The 14244-nt window shown below is 46.0% G+C and overlaps 1 protein-coding gene across 1 annotated transcript in view; it reads left to right on the top strand.

Annotated features, from left to right (window-relative positions):
* Positions 1 to 13477: 13477 nt before the first annotated feature.
* The window catches only part of LOC127662400 (A disintegrin and metalloproteinase with thrombospondin motifs 7), a gene marked incomplete at its 5' end in the record, with an annotated part of 106619 nt that continues 105852 nt past the window's right edge, over positions 13478 to 14244 (top strand). Inside the window, 1 exon segment of the mRNA XM_052153550.1 lies at positions 13478 to 13604. Within this exon segment, the coding sequence (XP_052009510.1) occupies positions 13478 to 13604 (127 nt within the window).

Genomic DNA, 14244 nt, shown 5'->3' on the forward strand with positions numbered 1-14244 from the left:
AAAAACGGCGCAAAAACGTGTTCAGAGTGAACTGCCCCAAAGACGCCAATCTAGCGCGTTTACATAGAAAAACGGCGCAAAAAAGTGTTCAGAGTGAACTGCCCCAAAGACGCCAATCTAGCGCGTTACATAGAAAAACGGCGCAAAAACGCGTTCAGAGTGAACTGCCCCAAAGACGCCAATCTAGAGCGCTTACATAGAAAAACGGCGCAAAAACGCGTTCAGAGTGAACTGCCCCAAAGACGCCAATCTAGCGCGCTTACATAGAAAAACGGCGCAAAAACGCTGCTCAGAGTGAACTGCCCCAAAGACGCCAATCTAGCGCTTACATAGAAAAACGGCGCAAAAACGCGTTCAGAGTGAACTGCCCCAAAGACGCCAATCTAGCGCTGCTACATAGAAAAACGGCGCAAAACGCTGCTTCAGAGTGAACTGCCCCAAAGACGCCAATCTAGCGCGCTTACATAGAAAAACGGAGCAAAAACGCTGCTCAGAGTGAACAGCCCCAAAGACGCCAATCTAGCGCGTTACATAGAAAAACGGCGCAAAAACGCTGCTTCAGAGTGAACTGCCCCAAAGACGCGCAATCTAGCGCTTACATAGAAAAACGGCGCAAAAACGCTGTTCAGAGTGAACTGCCCCAAAGACGGCAATCTAGCGCGCTACATAGAAAAACGGCGCAAAAACGCTGCTCAGAGTGAACAGCCCCAAAGACGCCAATCTAGCGCTTACATAGAAAAACGGCGCAAAAACGCTGTTCAGAGTGAACTGCCCCAAAGACGCCAATCTAGCGCGCTTACATAGAAAAACGGCGCAAAAACGCGTTCAGAGTGAACTGCCCCAAAGACGCTCAATCTAGCGCGCTTACATAGAAAAACGGCGCAAAAACGCTGCTCAGAGTGAACTGCCACAAAGACGCCAATCTAGCGCTTACATAGAAAAACGGCGCAAAAACGCTGTTCAGAGTGAACTGCCCCAAAGACGCCAATCTAGCGCGCTTACATAGAAAAACAGCGCAAAAACGCTGTTCAGAGTGAACTGCCCCAAAGACGGCAATCTAGCGCGCTTACATAGAAAAACAGCGCAAAAACGCGTTCAGAGTGAACTGCCCCAAAGACGCCAATCTAGCGCGCTTACATAGAAAAAGAGCGCAAAAACGCTGCTTCAGAGTGAACTGCCCCAAAGACGGCAATCTAGCCGCTTACATAGAAAAACAGCGCAAAAACGCTGTTCAGAGTGAACTGCCCCAAAGACGCTCAATCTAGCGCGCTTAAATAGAAAAAACAGCGCAAAAACGCGTTCAGAGTGAACAGTCCTAAAGACGCCAATCTAGCGCGCTTACATAGTAAAACAGCGCAAAAACGCTGCTCAGAGTGAACTGCCCCAAAGACGCTAATCTAGCACGCTTACATAGAAAACAGCGCAAAAACGCTGCTCAGAGTGAACTGCCCCAAAGACGCCAAACTAGCGCGTTTACATAGAAAAACGGCGCAAAAACGTGTTCAGAGTGAACTGCCCCAAAGACGCCAAACTACCGCGTTTACATAGAAAAACGGCGCAAAAACGTGTTCAGAGTGAACTGCCCCAAAGACGCCAATCTAGCGCGTTTACATAGAAAAACAGCACAAAAACGTGTTCAGAGTGAACAGCCCCAAAGACGCAAATCTAGCGCGTTTACATAGAAAAACAGCGCAAAAACACGTTCAGAGTGAACTGCCCCAAAGATGCCAATGTAACGCGTTACATCGCCAATCTAGCACGCTTACATAGAAAAACAGCGCAAAAACGCGTTCAGAGTGAACTGCCCCAAAGACGCCAATCTAGCGCGTTTACATAGTAAAACAGCGCAAAACGCTGCTCAGAGTGAACAGCCCCAAAGACGCCAATCTAGCGCTGCTTACATAGAAAAACAGCGCAAAAACGCTGTTCAGAGTGAACTGCCCCAAAGACGGCAATCTAGCTGCGTTTACATAGAAAAACAGCGCAAAAACGCGTTCAGAGTGAACTGCCCCAAAGACGCCAATCTAGCGCGCTTACATAGTAAAACGGCGCAAAAACGCGTTCAGAGTGAACTGCCCCAAAGACGCCAAACTAGCGCTTACATAGAAAAACGGCGCAAAAACGTGTTCAGAGTGAACTGCCCCAAAGACGCCAATCTAGCGCTTACATAGAAAAACGGCGCAAAAACGTGTTCAGAGTGAACTGCCCCAAAGACGCCAATCTAGAGCGTTTACATAGAAAAACGGCGCAAAAACGCGTTCAGAGTGAACAGCCCCAAAGACGCCAATCTAGCGCGTTTACGTAGTAAAACGGCGCAAAAACGTGTTCAGAGTGAACTGCCACAAAGACGCCAAACTAGCGCGTTTACATAGAAAAACGGCGCAAAAACGTGTTCAGAGTGAACTGCCCCAAAGACGCCAAACTACCGCGTTTACATAGAAAAACGGCGCAAAAACACGTTCAGAGTGAACTGCCCCAAAGACGCCAATCTAGCGCGTTTACATAGAAAAACAGCGCAAAAACACGTTCAGAGTGAACTGCCCCAAAGATGCCAATGTTGCACGTTTACATAGAAAAACAGCGCAAAAACGTGTTCAGAGTGACCTGCCCCAAAGACGCCAATCTAGCGCATTTACATAGAAAAACAGCGCAAAAAGGCATTCAGAGTGAACTGCCCCAAAGACGCCAATCCAGCGCGTTTACATAGTAAAACAGCGCAAAAACACATTCAGAGTGAACAGCCCCAAAGACGCCAATCTAGCGCGTTTACATAGAAAAACAGCACAAAAACGTGTTCAGAGTGAACAGCCCCAAAGACGCAAATCTAGCGCGTTTACATAGAAAAACAGCGCAAAAATACGTTCAGAGTGAACTGCCCCAAAGATGCCAATGTAATCTAGCGCGTTTACATAGAAAAACAGCGCAAAAACGTGTTCAGAGTGAACTGCCCCAAAGACGCCAATCTAGCGCGTTTACATAGAAAAACAGCGCAAAAACACGTTCAGAGTGAACTGCCCCAAAGATGCCAATGTTGCACGTTTACATAGAAAAACAGCGCAAAAACGTGTTCAGAGTGACCTGCCCCAAAGACGCCAATCTAGCGCATTTACATAGAAAAACAGCGCAAAAAGGCATTCAGAGTGAACTGCCCCAAAGACGCCAATCCAGCGCGTTTACATAGTAAAACAGCGCAAAAACACATTCAGAGTGAACAGCCCCAAAGACGCCAATCTAGCGCGTTTACATAGAAAAACAGCACAAAAACGTGTTCAGAGTGAACAGCCCCAAAGACGCAAATCTAGCGCGTTTACATAGAAAAACAGCGCAAAAATACGTTCAGAGTGAACTGCCCCAAAGATGCCAATGTAATCTAGCGCTTACATAGAAAAACAGCGCAAAAACGTGTTCAGAGTGAACTGCCCCAAAGACGGCAATCTAGCACGTTTACATAGAAAAACAGCACAAAAACACGTTCAGAGTGAACTGCCCCAAAGATGCAAATGTAACGCGTTTACATCGCCAATCTAGTGCGTTTACATAGAAAAACAAGCGCAAAAACGCTTTCAGAGTGAACTGCCCCAAAGACGCCAATCTAGCTGCGTTTACATAGTAAAACAGTGCAAAAACGCTTTCAGAGTGAACTGCCCCAAAGACGCCAATCTAGCTGCTTACATAGAAAAACAGCGCAAAAGGCGTTCAGAGTGACCTGCCCCAAAGACGCCAATCTAGCGCGTTTACATAGAAAAACGGCGCAAAAACGCGTTCAGAGTGAACTGCCCCAAAGACGCCAAACTAGCGCGTTTACATAGAAAAACGGCGCAAAAACGTGTTCAGAGTGAACTGCCCCAAAGACGCCAATCTAGCGCGTTTACATAGAAAAACGGCGCAAAAACGTGTTCAGAGTGAACTGCCCCAAAGACGCCAATCTAGCGCGTTTACATAGAAAAACGGCGCAAAAACGTGTTCAGAGTGAACTGCCCCAAAGATGCCAATCTAGCGCGTTTACATAGAAAAACGGCGCAAAAACGTGTTCAGAGTGAACTGCCCCAAAGACGCCAATCTAGAGCGTTTACATAGAAAAACGGCGCAAAAACGCGTTCAGAGTGAACAGCCCCAAAGACGCCAATCTAGCGCGTTTACATAGAAAAACAGCACAAAAACGTGTTCAGAGTGAACAGCCCCAAAGACGCAAATCTAGCGCGTTTACATAGAAAAACAGCGCAAAAATACGTTCAGAGTGAACTGCCCCAAAGATGCCAATGTAATCTAGCGCGTTTACATAGAAAAACAGCGCAAAAACGTGTTCAGAGTGAACTGCCCCAAAGACGGCAATCTAGCACGTTTACATAGAAAAACAGCACAAAAACACGTTCAGAGTGAACTGCCCCAAAGATGCAAATGTAACGCGTTTACATCGCCAATCTAGTGCGTTTACATAGAAAAACAGCGCAAAAACGTTTTCAGAGTGAACTGCCCCAAAGACGCCAATCTAGCGCGTTTACATAGTAAAACAGTGCAAAAACGTTTTCAGAGTGAACTGCCCCAAAGACGCCAATCTAGCGCGTTTACATAGAAAAACAGCGCAAAAAGGCGTTCAGAGTGACCTGCCCCAAAGACGCCAATCTAGCGCGTTTACATAGAAAAACGGCGCAAAAACGTGTTCAGAGTGAACTGCCCCAAAGACGCCAAACTAGCGCGTTTACATAGAAAAACGGCGCAAAAACGCGTTCAGAGTGAACTGCCCCAAAGACGCCAATCTAGCGCGTTTACATAGAAAAACGGCGCAAAAACGTGTTCAGAGTGAACTGCCCCAAAGACGCCAATCTAGCGCGTTTACATAGAAAAACGGCGCAAAAACGTGTTCAGAGTGAACTGCCCCAAAGATGCCAATCTAGCGCGTTTACATAGAAAAACGGCGCAAAAACGTGTTCAGAGTGAACTGCCCCAAAGACGCCAATCTAGAGCGTTTACATAGAAAAACGGCGCAAAAACGCGTTCAGAGTGAACAGCCCCAAAGACGCCAATCTAGCGCGTTTACATAGAAAAACAGCACAAAAACGTGTTCAGAGTGAACAGCCCCAAAGACGCAAATCTAGCGCGTTTACATAGAAAAACAGCGCAAAAATACGTTCAGAGTGAACTGCCCCAAAGATGCCAATGTAATCTAGCGCGTTTACATAGAAAAACAGCGCAAAAACGTGTTCAGAGTGAACTGCCCCAAAGACGGCAATCTAGCGCGTTTACATAGAAAAACAGCGCAAAAACACGTTCAGAGTGAACTGCCCCAAAGATGCAAATGTAACGCGTTTACATCGCCAATCTAGTGCGTTTACATAGAAAAACAGCGCAAAAACGTTTTCAGAGTGAACTGCCCCAAAGACGCCAATCTAGCGCGTTTACATAGTAAAACAGTGCAAAAACGTTTTCAGAGTGAACTGCCCCAAAGACGCCAATCTAGCGCGTTTACATAGAAAAACAGCGCAAAAACGTGTTCAGAGTGAACTGCCCCAAAGACGCCAAACTAGCGCGTTTACATAGAAAAACGAGCGCAAAAACGCGTTCAGAGTGAACTGCCCCAAAGACGCCAATCTAGCGCGTTTACATAGAAAAACGGCGCAAAAACGTGTTCAGAGTGAACTGCCCCAAAGACGCCAATCTAGCGCTTACATAGAAAAACGAGCGCAAAAACGCGTTCAGAGTGAACTGCCCCAAAGATGCCAATCTAGCGCGTTTACATAGAAAAACGGCGCAAAAACGTGTTCAGAGTGAACTGCCCCAAAGACGCCAATCTAGAGCGCTTACATAGAAAAACGGCGCAAAAACGCTGTTCAGAGTGAACAGCCCCAAAGACGCCAATCTAGCGCGTTTACATAGAAAAACGGCGCAAAACGCTGTTCAGAGTGAACTGCCCCAAAGACGCCAATCTAGCGCGTTTACATAGAAAAACGGCGCAAAAACGCGTTCAGAGTGAACAGCCCCAAAGACGCCAATCTAGCGCGTTTACATAGAAAAACGGCGCAAAAACGCGTTCAGAGTGAACTGCCCCAAAGACGCCAATCTAGCGCTGCTTACATAGAAAAACAGCGCAAAAACGTGTTCAGAGTGAACTGCCCCAAAGACGCCAATCTAGCGCTGTTACATAGTAAAACAGCGCAAAAACGCGTTCAGAGTGAACAGCCCCAAAGACGCCAATCTAGCGCGTTTACATAGAAAAACAGCGCAAAAACGCGTTCAGAGTGAACTGCCCCAAAGACGCCAATCTAGCGCGTTTACATAGAAAAACAGCGCAAAAACGCGTTCAGAGTGAACTGCCCCAAAGACGCCAATCTAGCGCGTTTACATAGAAAAAGAGCGCAAAAACGCGTTCAGAGTGAACTGCCCCAAAGACGGCAATCTAGCGCGTTTACATATAAAAACAGCGCAAAAACGCGTTCAGAGTGAACAGCCCCAAAGACGCCAATCTAGCGCGTTTACATAGAAAAAGAGCGCAAAAACGCGTTCAGAGTGAACTGCCCCAAAGACGCCAATCTAGCGTGTTTACATAGAAAAACAGCGCAAAAACACGTTCAGAGTGAACTGCCCCAAAGACGCCAATCTAGCGCGTTTAAATAGAAAAACAGCGTAAAAACGCGTTCAGAGTGAACAGTCCCAAAGACGCCAATCTAGCGCGTTTACATAGTAAAACAGCGCAAAAACGCGTTCAGAGTGAACTGCCCCAAAGACGCCAATCTAGCACGTTTACATAGAAAACGGCGCAAAAATGTGTTCAGAGTGAACTGCCCCAAAGACGCCAAACTAGCGCGTTTACATAGAAAAACGGCGCAAAAACGTGTTCAGAGTGAACTGCCCCAAAGACGCCAAACTACCGCGTTTACATAGAAAAACGGCGCAAAAACACGTTCAGAGTGAACTGCCCCAAAGACGCCAATCTAGCGCGTTTACCTAGAAAAACAGCACAAAAACGTGTTCAGAGTGAACAGCCCCAAAGACGCAAATCTAGCGCGTTTACATAGAAAAACAGCGCAAAAACGCGTTCAGAGTGAACTGCCCCAAAGACGCCAATCTAGCTTGTTTACATAGAAAAACAGCGCAAAAACACGTTCAGAGTGAACTGCCCCAAAGACGCCAATCTAGCGCGTTTAAATAGAAAAACAGCGTAAAAACGCGTTCAGAGTGAACAGTCCCAAAGACGCCAATCTAGCGCGTTTACATAGTAAAACAGCGCAAAAACGCGTTCAGAGTGAACTGCCCCAAAGACGCCAATCTAGCACGTTTACATAGAAAACAGCGCAAAAATGTGTTCAGAGTGAACTGCCCCAAAGACGCCAAACTAGCGCGTTTACATAGAAAAACGGCGCAAAAACGCGTTCAGAGTGAACTGCCCCAAAGACGCCAAACTACCGCGTTTACATAGAAAAACGGCGCAAAAACACGTTCAGAGTGAACTGCCCCAAAGACGCCAATCTAGCGCGTTTACATAGAAAAACAGCGCAAAAACACGTTCAGAGTGAACTGCCCCAAAGATGCCAATGTAACGCGTTTACATCGCCAATCTAGCACGTTTACATAGAAAAACAGCGCAAAAACGTGTTCAGAGTGAACTGCCCCAAAGACGCCAATCTAGAGCGCTTACATAGAAAAACGGCGCAAAAACGCGTTCAGAGTGAACTGCCCCAAAGACGCCAATCTAGCGCTGCTACGAGAAAACGGCGCAAAAATGCGTACAGAGTGAACAGCCACAAAGACGCCAATCTAGCGCGTTTACGTAGTAAAACGGCGCAAAAACGCGTTCAGAGTGAACTGCCCCAAAGACGCCAATCTAGCGCGTTTACATAGAAAAACGGCGCAAAAACGTGTTCAGAGTGAACTGCCCCAAAGACGCCAATCTAGCACGTTTACATAGAAAAACAGCGCAAAAACGTGTTCAGAGTGAACTGCCCCAAAGACGCCAAACTACCGCGTTTACATAGAAAAACGGCGCAAAAACACGTTCAGAGTGAACTGCCCCAAAGACGCCAATCTAGCGCGTTTACATAGAAAAACAGCGCAAAAACACGTTCAGAGTGAACTGCCCCAAAGATGCCAATGTTGCACGTTTACATAGAAAAACAGCGCAAAAACGTGTTCAGAGTGACCTGCCCCAAAGACGGCAATCTAGCGCATTTACATAGAAAAACAGCGCAAAAAGGCATTCAGAGTGAACTGCCCCAAAGACGCCAATCTAGCGCGTTTACATAGTAAAACAGCGCAAAAACACATTCAGAGTGAACAGCCCCAAAGACGCCAATCTAGCGCGTTTACATAGAAAAACAGCACAAAAACGTGTTCAGAGTGAACAGCCCCAAAGACGCAAATCTAGCGCGTTTACATAGAAAAACAGCGCAAAAACACGCTCAGAGTGAACTGCCCCAAAGATGCCAATGTAATCTAGCGCCGCTTACATAGAAAAACAGCGCAAAACGTGTTCAGAGTGAACTGCCCCAAAGACGGCAATCTAGCGCGTTACATAGAAAAACAGCGCAAAAACACGTTCAGAGTGAACTGCCCCAAAGATGCAAATGTAACGCGTTACATCGCCAATCTAGTGCGCTTACATAGAAAAACAGCGCAAAAACGCTTTCAGAGTGAACTGCCCCAAAGACGCCAATCTAGCGCGCTTACATAGTAAAACAGTGCAAAAACATTTTCAGAGTGAACTGCCCCAAAGACGCCAATCTAGCGCTGCTTACATAGAAAAACAGCGCAAAAAGGTGTTCAGAGTGAACTGCCCCAAAGACGCCAATCTAGCGCGCTTACATAGAAAAACAGCGCAAAAACGTGTTCAGAGTGAACTGCCCCAAAGACGCCAATCTAGCGCTTTACATAGAAAAACAGCGCAAAACGCGTTCAGAGTGAACTGCCCCAAAGACGCCAATCTAGCGCTGCTTACATAGAAAAACAGCGCAAAAACGCGTTCAGAGTGAACTGCCCCAAAGACGCCAAACTAGCGCGTTTACATAGAAAAACGGCGCAAAAACGTGTTCAGAGTGAACTGCCCCAAAGACGCCAATCTAGCGCGTTTACATAGAAAAACGGCGCAAAAATGTGTTCAGAGTGAACTGCCCCAAAGATGCCAATCTAGCGCGTTTACATAGAAAAACGGCGCAAAAACGTGTTCAGAGTGAACTGCCCCAAAGACGCCAATCTAGAGCGTTTACATAGAAAAACGGCGCAAAAACGCGTTCAGAGTGAACTGCCCCAAAGACGCCAATCTAGCGCGTTTACATAGAAAAACGGTGCAAAATCGCGTTCAGAGTGAACTGCCCCAAAGACGCCAATCTAGCGCGTTTACATAGAAAAACGGCGCAAAAACGCCTTCAGAGTGAACAGCCCCAAAGACGCCAATCTAGCGCGTTTACATAGAAAAACGGCGCAAAAACACGTTCGGAGTGAACTGCCCCAAAGACGCCAATCTAGCACGTTTACATAGAAAAACAGCGCAAAAACTTGTTCGGAGTGAACTGCCCCAAAGACGCCAATGTTGCACGTTTACATAGAAAAACAGCGCAAAAACGTGTTCAGAGTGACCTGCCCCAAAGACGCCAATCTAGCGCGTTTACATAGAAAAACAGCGCAAAAAGGCATTCAGAGTGAACTGCCCCAAAGACGCCAATCTAGTGCGTTTACATAGAAAAACAGCGCAAAAAGGCATTCAGAGTGAACTGCCCCAAAGACGCCAATCTAGCGCGTTTACATAGAAAAACAGCGCAAAAACGTGTTCAGAGTGAACTGCCCCAAAGACGCCAAACTAGCGCGTTTACATAGAAAAACGGCGCAAAAACGTGTTCAGAGTGAACTGCCCCAAAGACGCCAATCTAGCGCGTTTACATAGAAAAACAGCGCAAAAATGTGTTCAGAGTGAACTGCCCCAAAGATGCCAATCTAGCGCGCTTACATAGAAAAACGGCGCAAAAACGCGTTCAGAGTGAACTGCCCCAAAGACGCCAATCTAGAGCGCTTACATAGAAAAACGGCGCAAAAACGCTGTTCAGAGTGAACTGCCCCAAAGACGCCAATCTAGCGCGTTTACATAGAAAAACAGTGCAAAAACGCTGTTCAGAGTGAACTGCCCCAAAGACGCCAATCTAGCTGCTTACATAGAAAAACGGCGCAAAAACGCGTTCAGAGTGAACAGCCCCAAAGACGCCAATCTAGCGCGCTTACATAGAAAAACGGCGCAAAAACGCGTTCAGAGTGAACTGCCCCAAAGACGCCAATCTAGCGCGTTTACATAGAAAAACAGCGCAAAAACGTGTTCAGAGTGAACTGCCCTAAAGACGCCAATCTAGCGCGCTTACATAGAAAAACAGCGCAAAAACGCGTTCAGAGTGAACTGCCCCAAAGACGCCAATCTAGCGCGTTTACATAGAAAAACAGCGCAAAAACGCGTTCAGAGTGAACTGCCCCAAAGACGCCAATCTAGCGCGTTTACATAGAAAAACAGCGCAAAAAGCGCGTTCAGAGTGAACTGCCCCAAAGACGCCAATCTAGCGCGTTTACATAGAAAAACGGCGCAAAAACGCGTTCAGAGTGAACTGCCCCAAAGACGCCAATCTAGCTGCGTTTACATAGAAAAACGAGCGCAAAAACGTGTTCAGAGTGAACTGCCCCAAAGACGCCAATCTAGCTCGCTTACATAGAAAAACAGCGCAAAAACGTGTTCAGAGTGAACTGCCCCAAAGACGCCAATCTAAGCGCGTTTACATAGAAAAACAGCGCAAAAACGTGTTCAGAGTGAACTGCCCCAAAGACGCCAATCTAGCGCGTTTACATAGAAAAACAGCGCAAAAACGTGTTCAGAGTGAACAGCCCCAAAGACGCCAATCTAGCTCGTTTACATAGAAAAACAGCGCAAAAACGTGTTCAGAGTGAACAGCCCCAAAGACGCAAATCTAGCGCGTTTACATAGAAAAACAGCGCAAAAACGCGTTCAGAGTGAACTGCCCCAAAGATGCCAATGTAATCTAGTGCGTTTACATAGAAAAACAGCGCAAAAACGTGTTCAGAGTGAACTGCACCAAAGACGCCAATCTAGCGCGTTTACATAGTAAAACAGCGCAAAAAGGCATTCAGTGAACAGCCCCAAAGACGCAAATCTAGCGCGTTTACATAGAAAAACAGCGCAAAAACACGTTCAGAGTGAACTGCCCCAAAGACGCCAATCTAGCAGCGTTTACATAGAAAAACAGCGCAAAAAGCGCTTTCAGAGTGAACTGCCCCAAAGACGCCAATCTAGCGCGTTTACATAGAAAAACAGCGCAAAAACGCGTTCAGAGTGAACTGCCCCAAAGACGCCAATCTAGCGCGTTTACATAGAAAAACAGCGCAAAAACGCGTTCAGAGTGAACTGCCCCAAAGACGCCAATCTAGCGCGTTTACATAGAAAAACAGCGCAAAAATGTGTTCAGAGTGAACTGCCCCAAAGATGCCAATCTAGCGCGTTTACATAGAAAAACAGCGCAAAAACGTGTTCAGAGTGAACTGCCCCAAAGACGCCAATCTAGCGCGTTTACATAGAAAAACGGCGCAAAAACGCGTTCAGAGTGAACTGCCCCAAAGACGCCAATCTAGCGCGTTTACATAGAAAAACAGCGCAAAAACGCGTTCAGAGTGAACTGCCCCAAAGACGCCAATCTAGCGCGTTTACATAGAAAAACAGCGCAAAAACGCGTTCAGAGTGAACTGCCCCAAAGATGCCAATCTAGCGCGTTTACATAGAAAAACGGCGCAAAAACACGTTCAGAGTGAACTGCCCCAAAGACGCCAATCTAGCGCGTTTACATAGAAAAACAGCGCAAAAACGCGTTCAGAGTGAACTGCCCCAAAGACGCCAATCTAGCGCGTTTACATAGAAAAACAGCGCAAAAACGTGTTCAGAGTGAACTGCCCCAAAGACGCCAATCTAGCGCGTTTACATAGAAAAACAGCTGCATAAAAAACAGCGTTCAGAGTGAACTGCCCCAAAGATGCAAATGTAACGCTACATCGCCAATCTAGCGCGTTTACATAGTAAAAACAGCGCAAAAACGCGTTCAGAGTGAACTGCCCCAAAGACGCCAATCTAGCGCGTTTACATAGAAAAACGGCGCAAAAACGTGTTCAGAGTGAACTGCCCCAAAGACGCCAATCTAGCGCGTTTACATAGAAAAACAGCGCAAAAACGTGTTCAGAGTGAACTGCCCCAAAGACGCCAATCTAGCGCGTTTACATAGAAAAACAGCGCAAAAACGTGTTCAGAGTGAACTGCCCCAAAGACGCCAATCTAGCGCGTTTACATAGAAAAACAGCGCAAAAACGCGTTCAGAGTGAACTGCCCCAAAGACGCCAATCTAGCGCGTTTACATAGAAAAACAGCGCAAAAACGCGTTCAGAGTGAACTGCCCCAAAGACGCCAATCTAGCGCGTTTACATAGAAAAACAGCGCAAAAACGTGTTCAGAGTGAACTGCCCCAAAGACGCCAATCTAGCGCGTTTACATAGAAAAACAGCGCAAAAACACGTTCAGAGTGAACTGCCCCAAAGACGCCAATCTAGCGCGTTTACATAGAAAAACGGCGCAAAAACGCGTTCAGAGTGAACTGCCCCAAAGACGCCAATCTAGCGCGTTTACATAGAAAAACAGCGCAAAAACGTGTTCAGAGTGAACTGCCCCAAAGACGCCAATCTAGCGCGTTTACATAGAAAAACAGCGCAAAAACGTGTTCAGAGTGACCTGCCCCAAAGACGCCAATCTAGCACGTTTACATAGAAAAACAGCGCAAAAACGTGTTCAGAGTGAACAGCCCCAAAGACGCCAATCTAGCGCGTTTACATAGAAAAACAATGGAAAAACAGCGCAGACGCATGCAGACGTTTTTTTTTTTTTTTTTTAAAAAGTTGCACTAGTAAAACTGTAAATCACACGAGACGCGACGCAAAGGCGTCCGTAAGACGCATGCCTACATAGCATGTCTCCCTTACTCCTCGTCATATTAGGACTACATTTATGCACTGAAAATGGTTTGAAGTCTTTGTTAAATAATGAGAGAGAAATCAGTCTGAGCATTAAAAAAGCGATAGCCTAAATCTGACGCACTCAACACAAAGGACGGGTCCGGGTCCTCCCACAAGCTGTCTGCTGAAAGGGCGGTACTTGTACAAAGTTTTACTGAAACAAAAGTTTTAGCTACTCTTCTCTGTGCGGCAACGGCAACTCCAGTCAACCCAGCAAGTAGTAGATGTAACGGAACCCCAAATCACCCATGCACCGGATTTGCAGAGTTTTATCATGATGTATCATTTGATTCGGACTGATGAACGTAACAGTGCGTTGGCATAATATATGCTATTCAATACCGTGCTTTTGTGTGATGGGTCTAAACTACCAATGCATTAGTCTTAAGCAATACATACTATTCTGTCAAAAGATCGGGCTAAGTGATCTATATTCCCCTCTGTGTAGTTTAACATGATGGTTCAGTTAGGCTGTGGCATTAACGTTTTGGGACCAGCACCTTTCTCTCTCTGCTTTGTGATTACAGCTGGACTTCTATATACAACAACGAACGGATATAAGCCAGAAACAGGTGAGTGGCTTGAGCTCGTGTCTGTGATTTTCAGCATGTTCTGTCTCTATTGTGAGCGCATAATGGAGTTTGGTGCATGCAGTGACTCCCAAAAAGTGTTTGCACACTCAAGCCACCATTAATAATGTATGATTGTCACTGCATCAGTTTAAAATGTCAAACCAAGTTGCATTTATTTAGCAGGCAGATAGATAGCATATGCACACTTTTCAATATTCTGTTATCTAATGCAATCACATTTAATGACATGAAGTCATTTTAAGTGGTCCCAAATACATTTGGGGACCACTGTTATATTGCCCAAGTATTGCGTTAACTTTTAGTGCTATGTTTGACCCAGATTTTATGACGTAAAACCCTTTCCAAATGCCACCCTGTTGTGCTTACATGAACAGCCGATTTATTAATTGTTCTACTGGCTCTCAATTAAACTATGATTTCATCTTCAGCTTGCATCAGTTATTTTTCCAACTCATCTAGAAATGAGAATTTTGACTTTGCATCACAGTGTTTGAGATGCAGTTCTGGGAAATAATAATAAACTCTAAATATTTGGTATGCATTAAAGTTTTGGAACAGCCTGTAATAATAAAGTATCATTTTTGGTGCTGTTGTATAAGTGTAAAATGGGTCAAATTGA

The sequence above is a fragment of the Xyrauchen texanus genome, chromosome 2 (genome assembly GCF_025860055.1).
Source record: "Xyrauchen texanus isolate HMW12.3.18 chromosome 2, RBS_HiC_50CHRs, whole genome shotgun sequence".
NCBI classification, from domain to species: Eukaryota; Metazoa; Chordata; class Actinopteri; order Cypriniformes; family Catostomidae; genus Xyrauchen; species Xyrauchen texanus.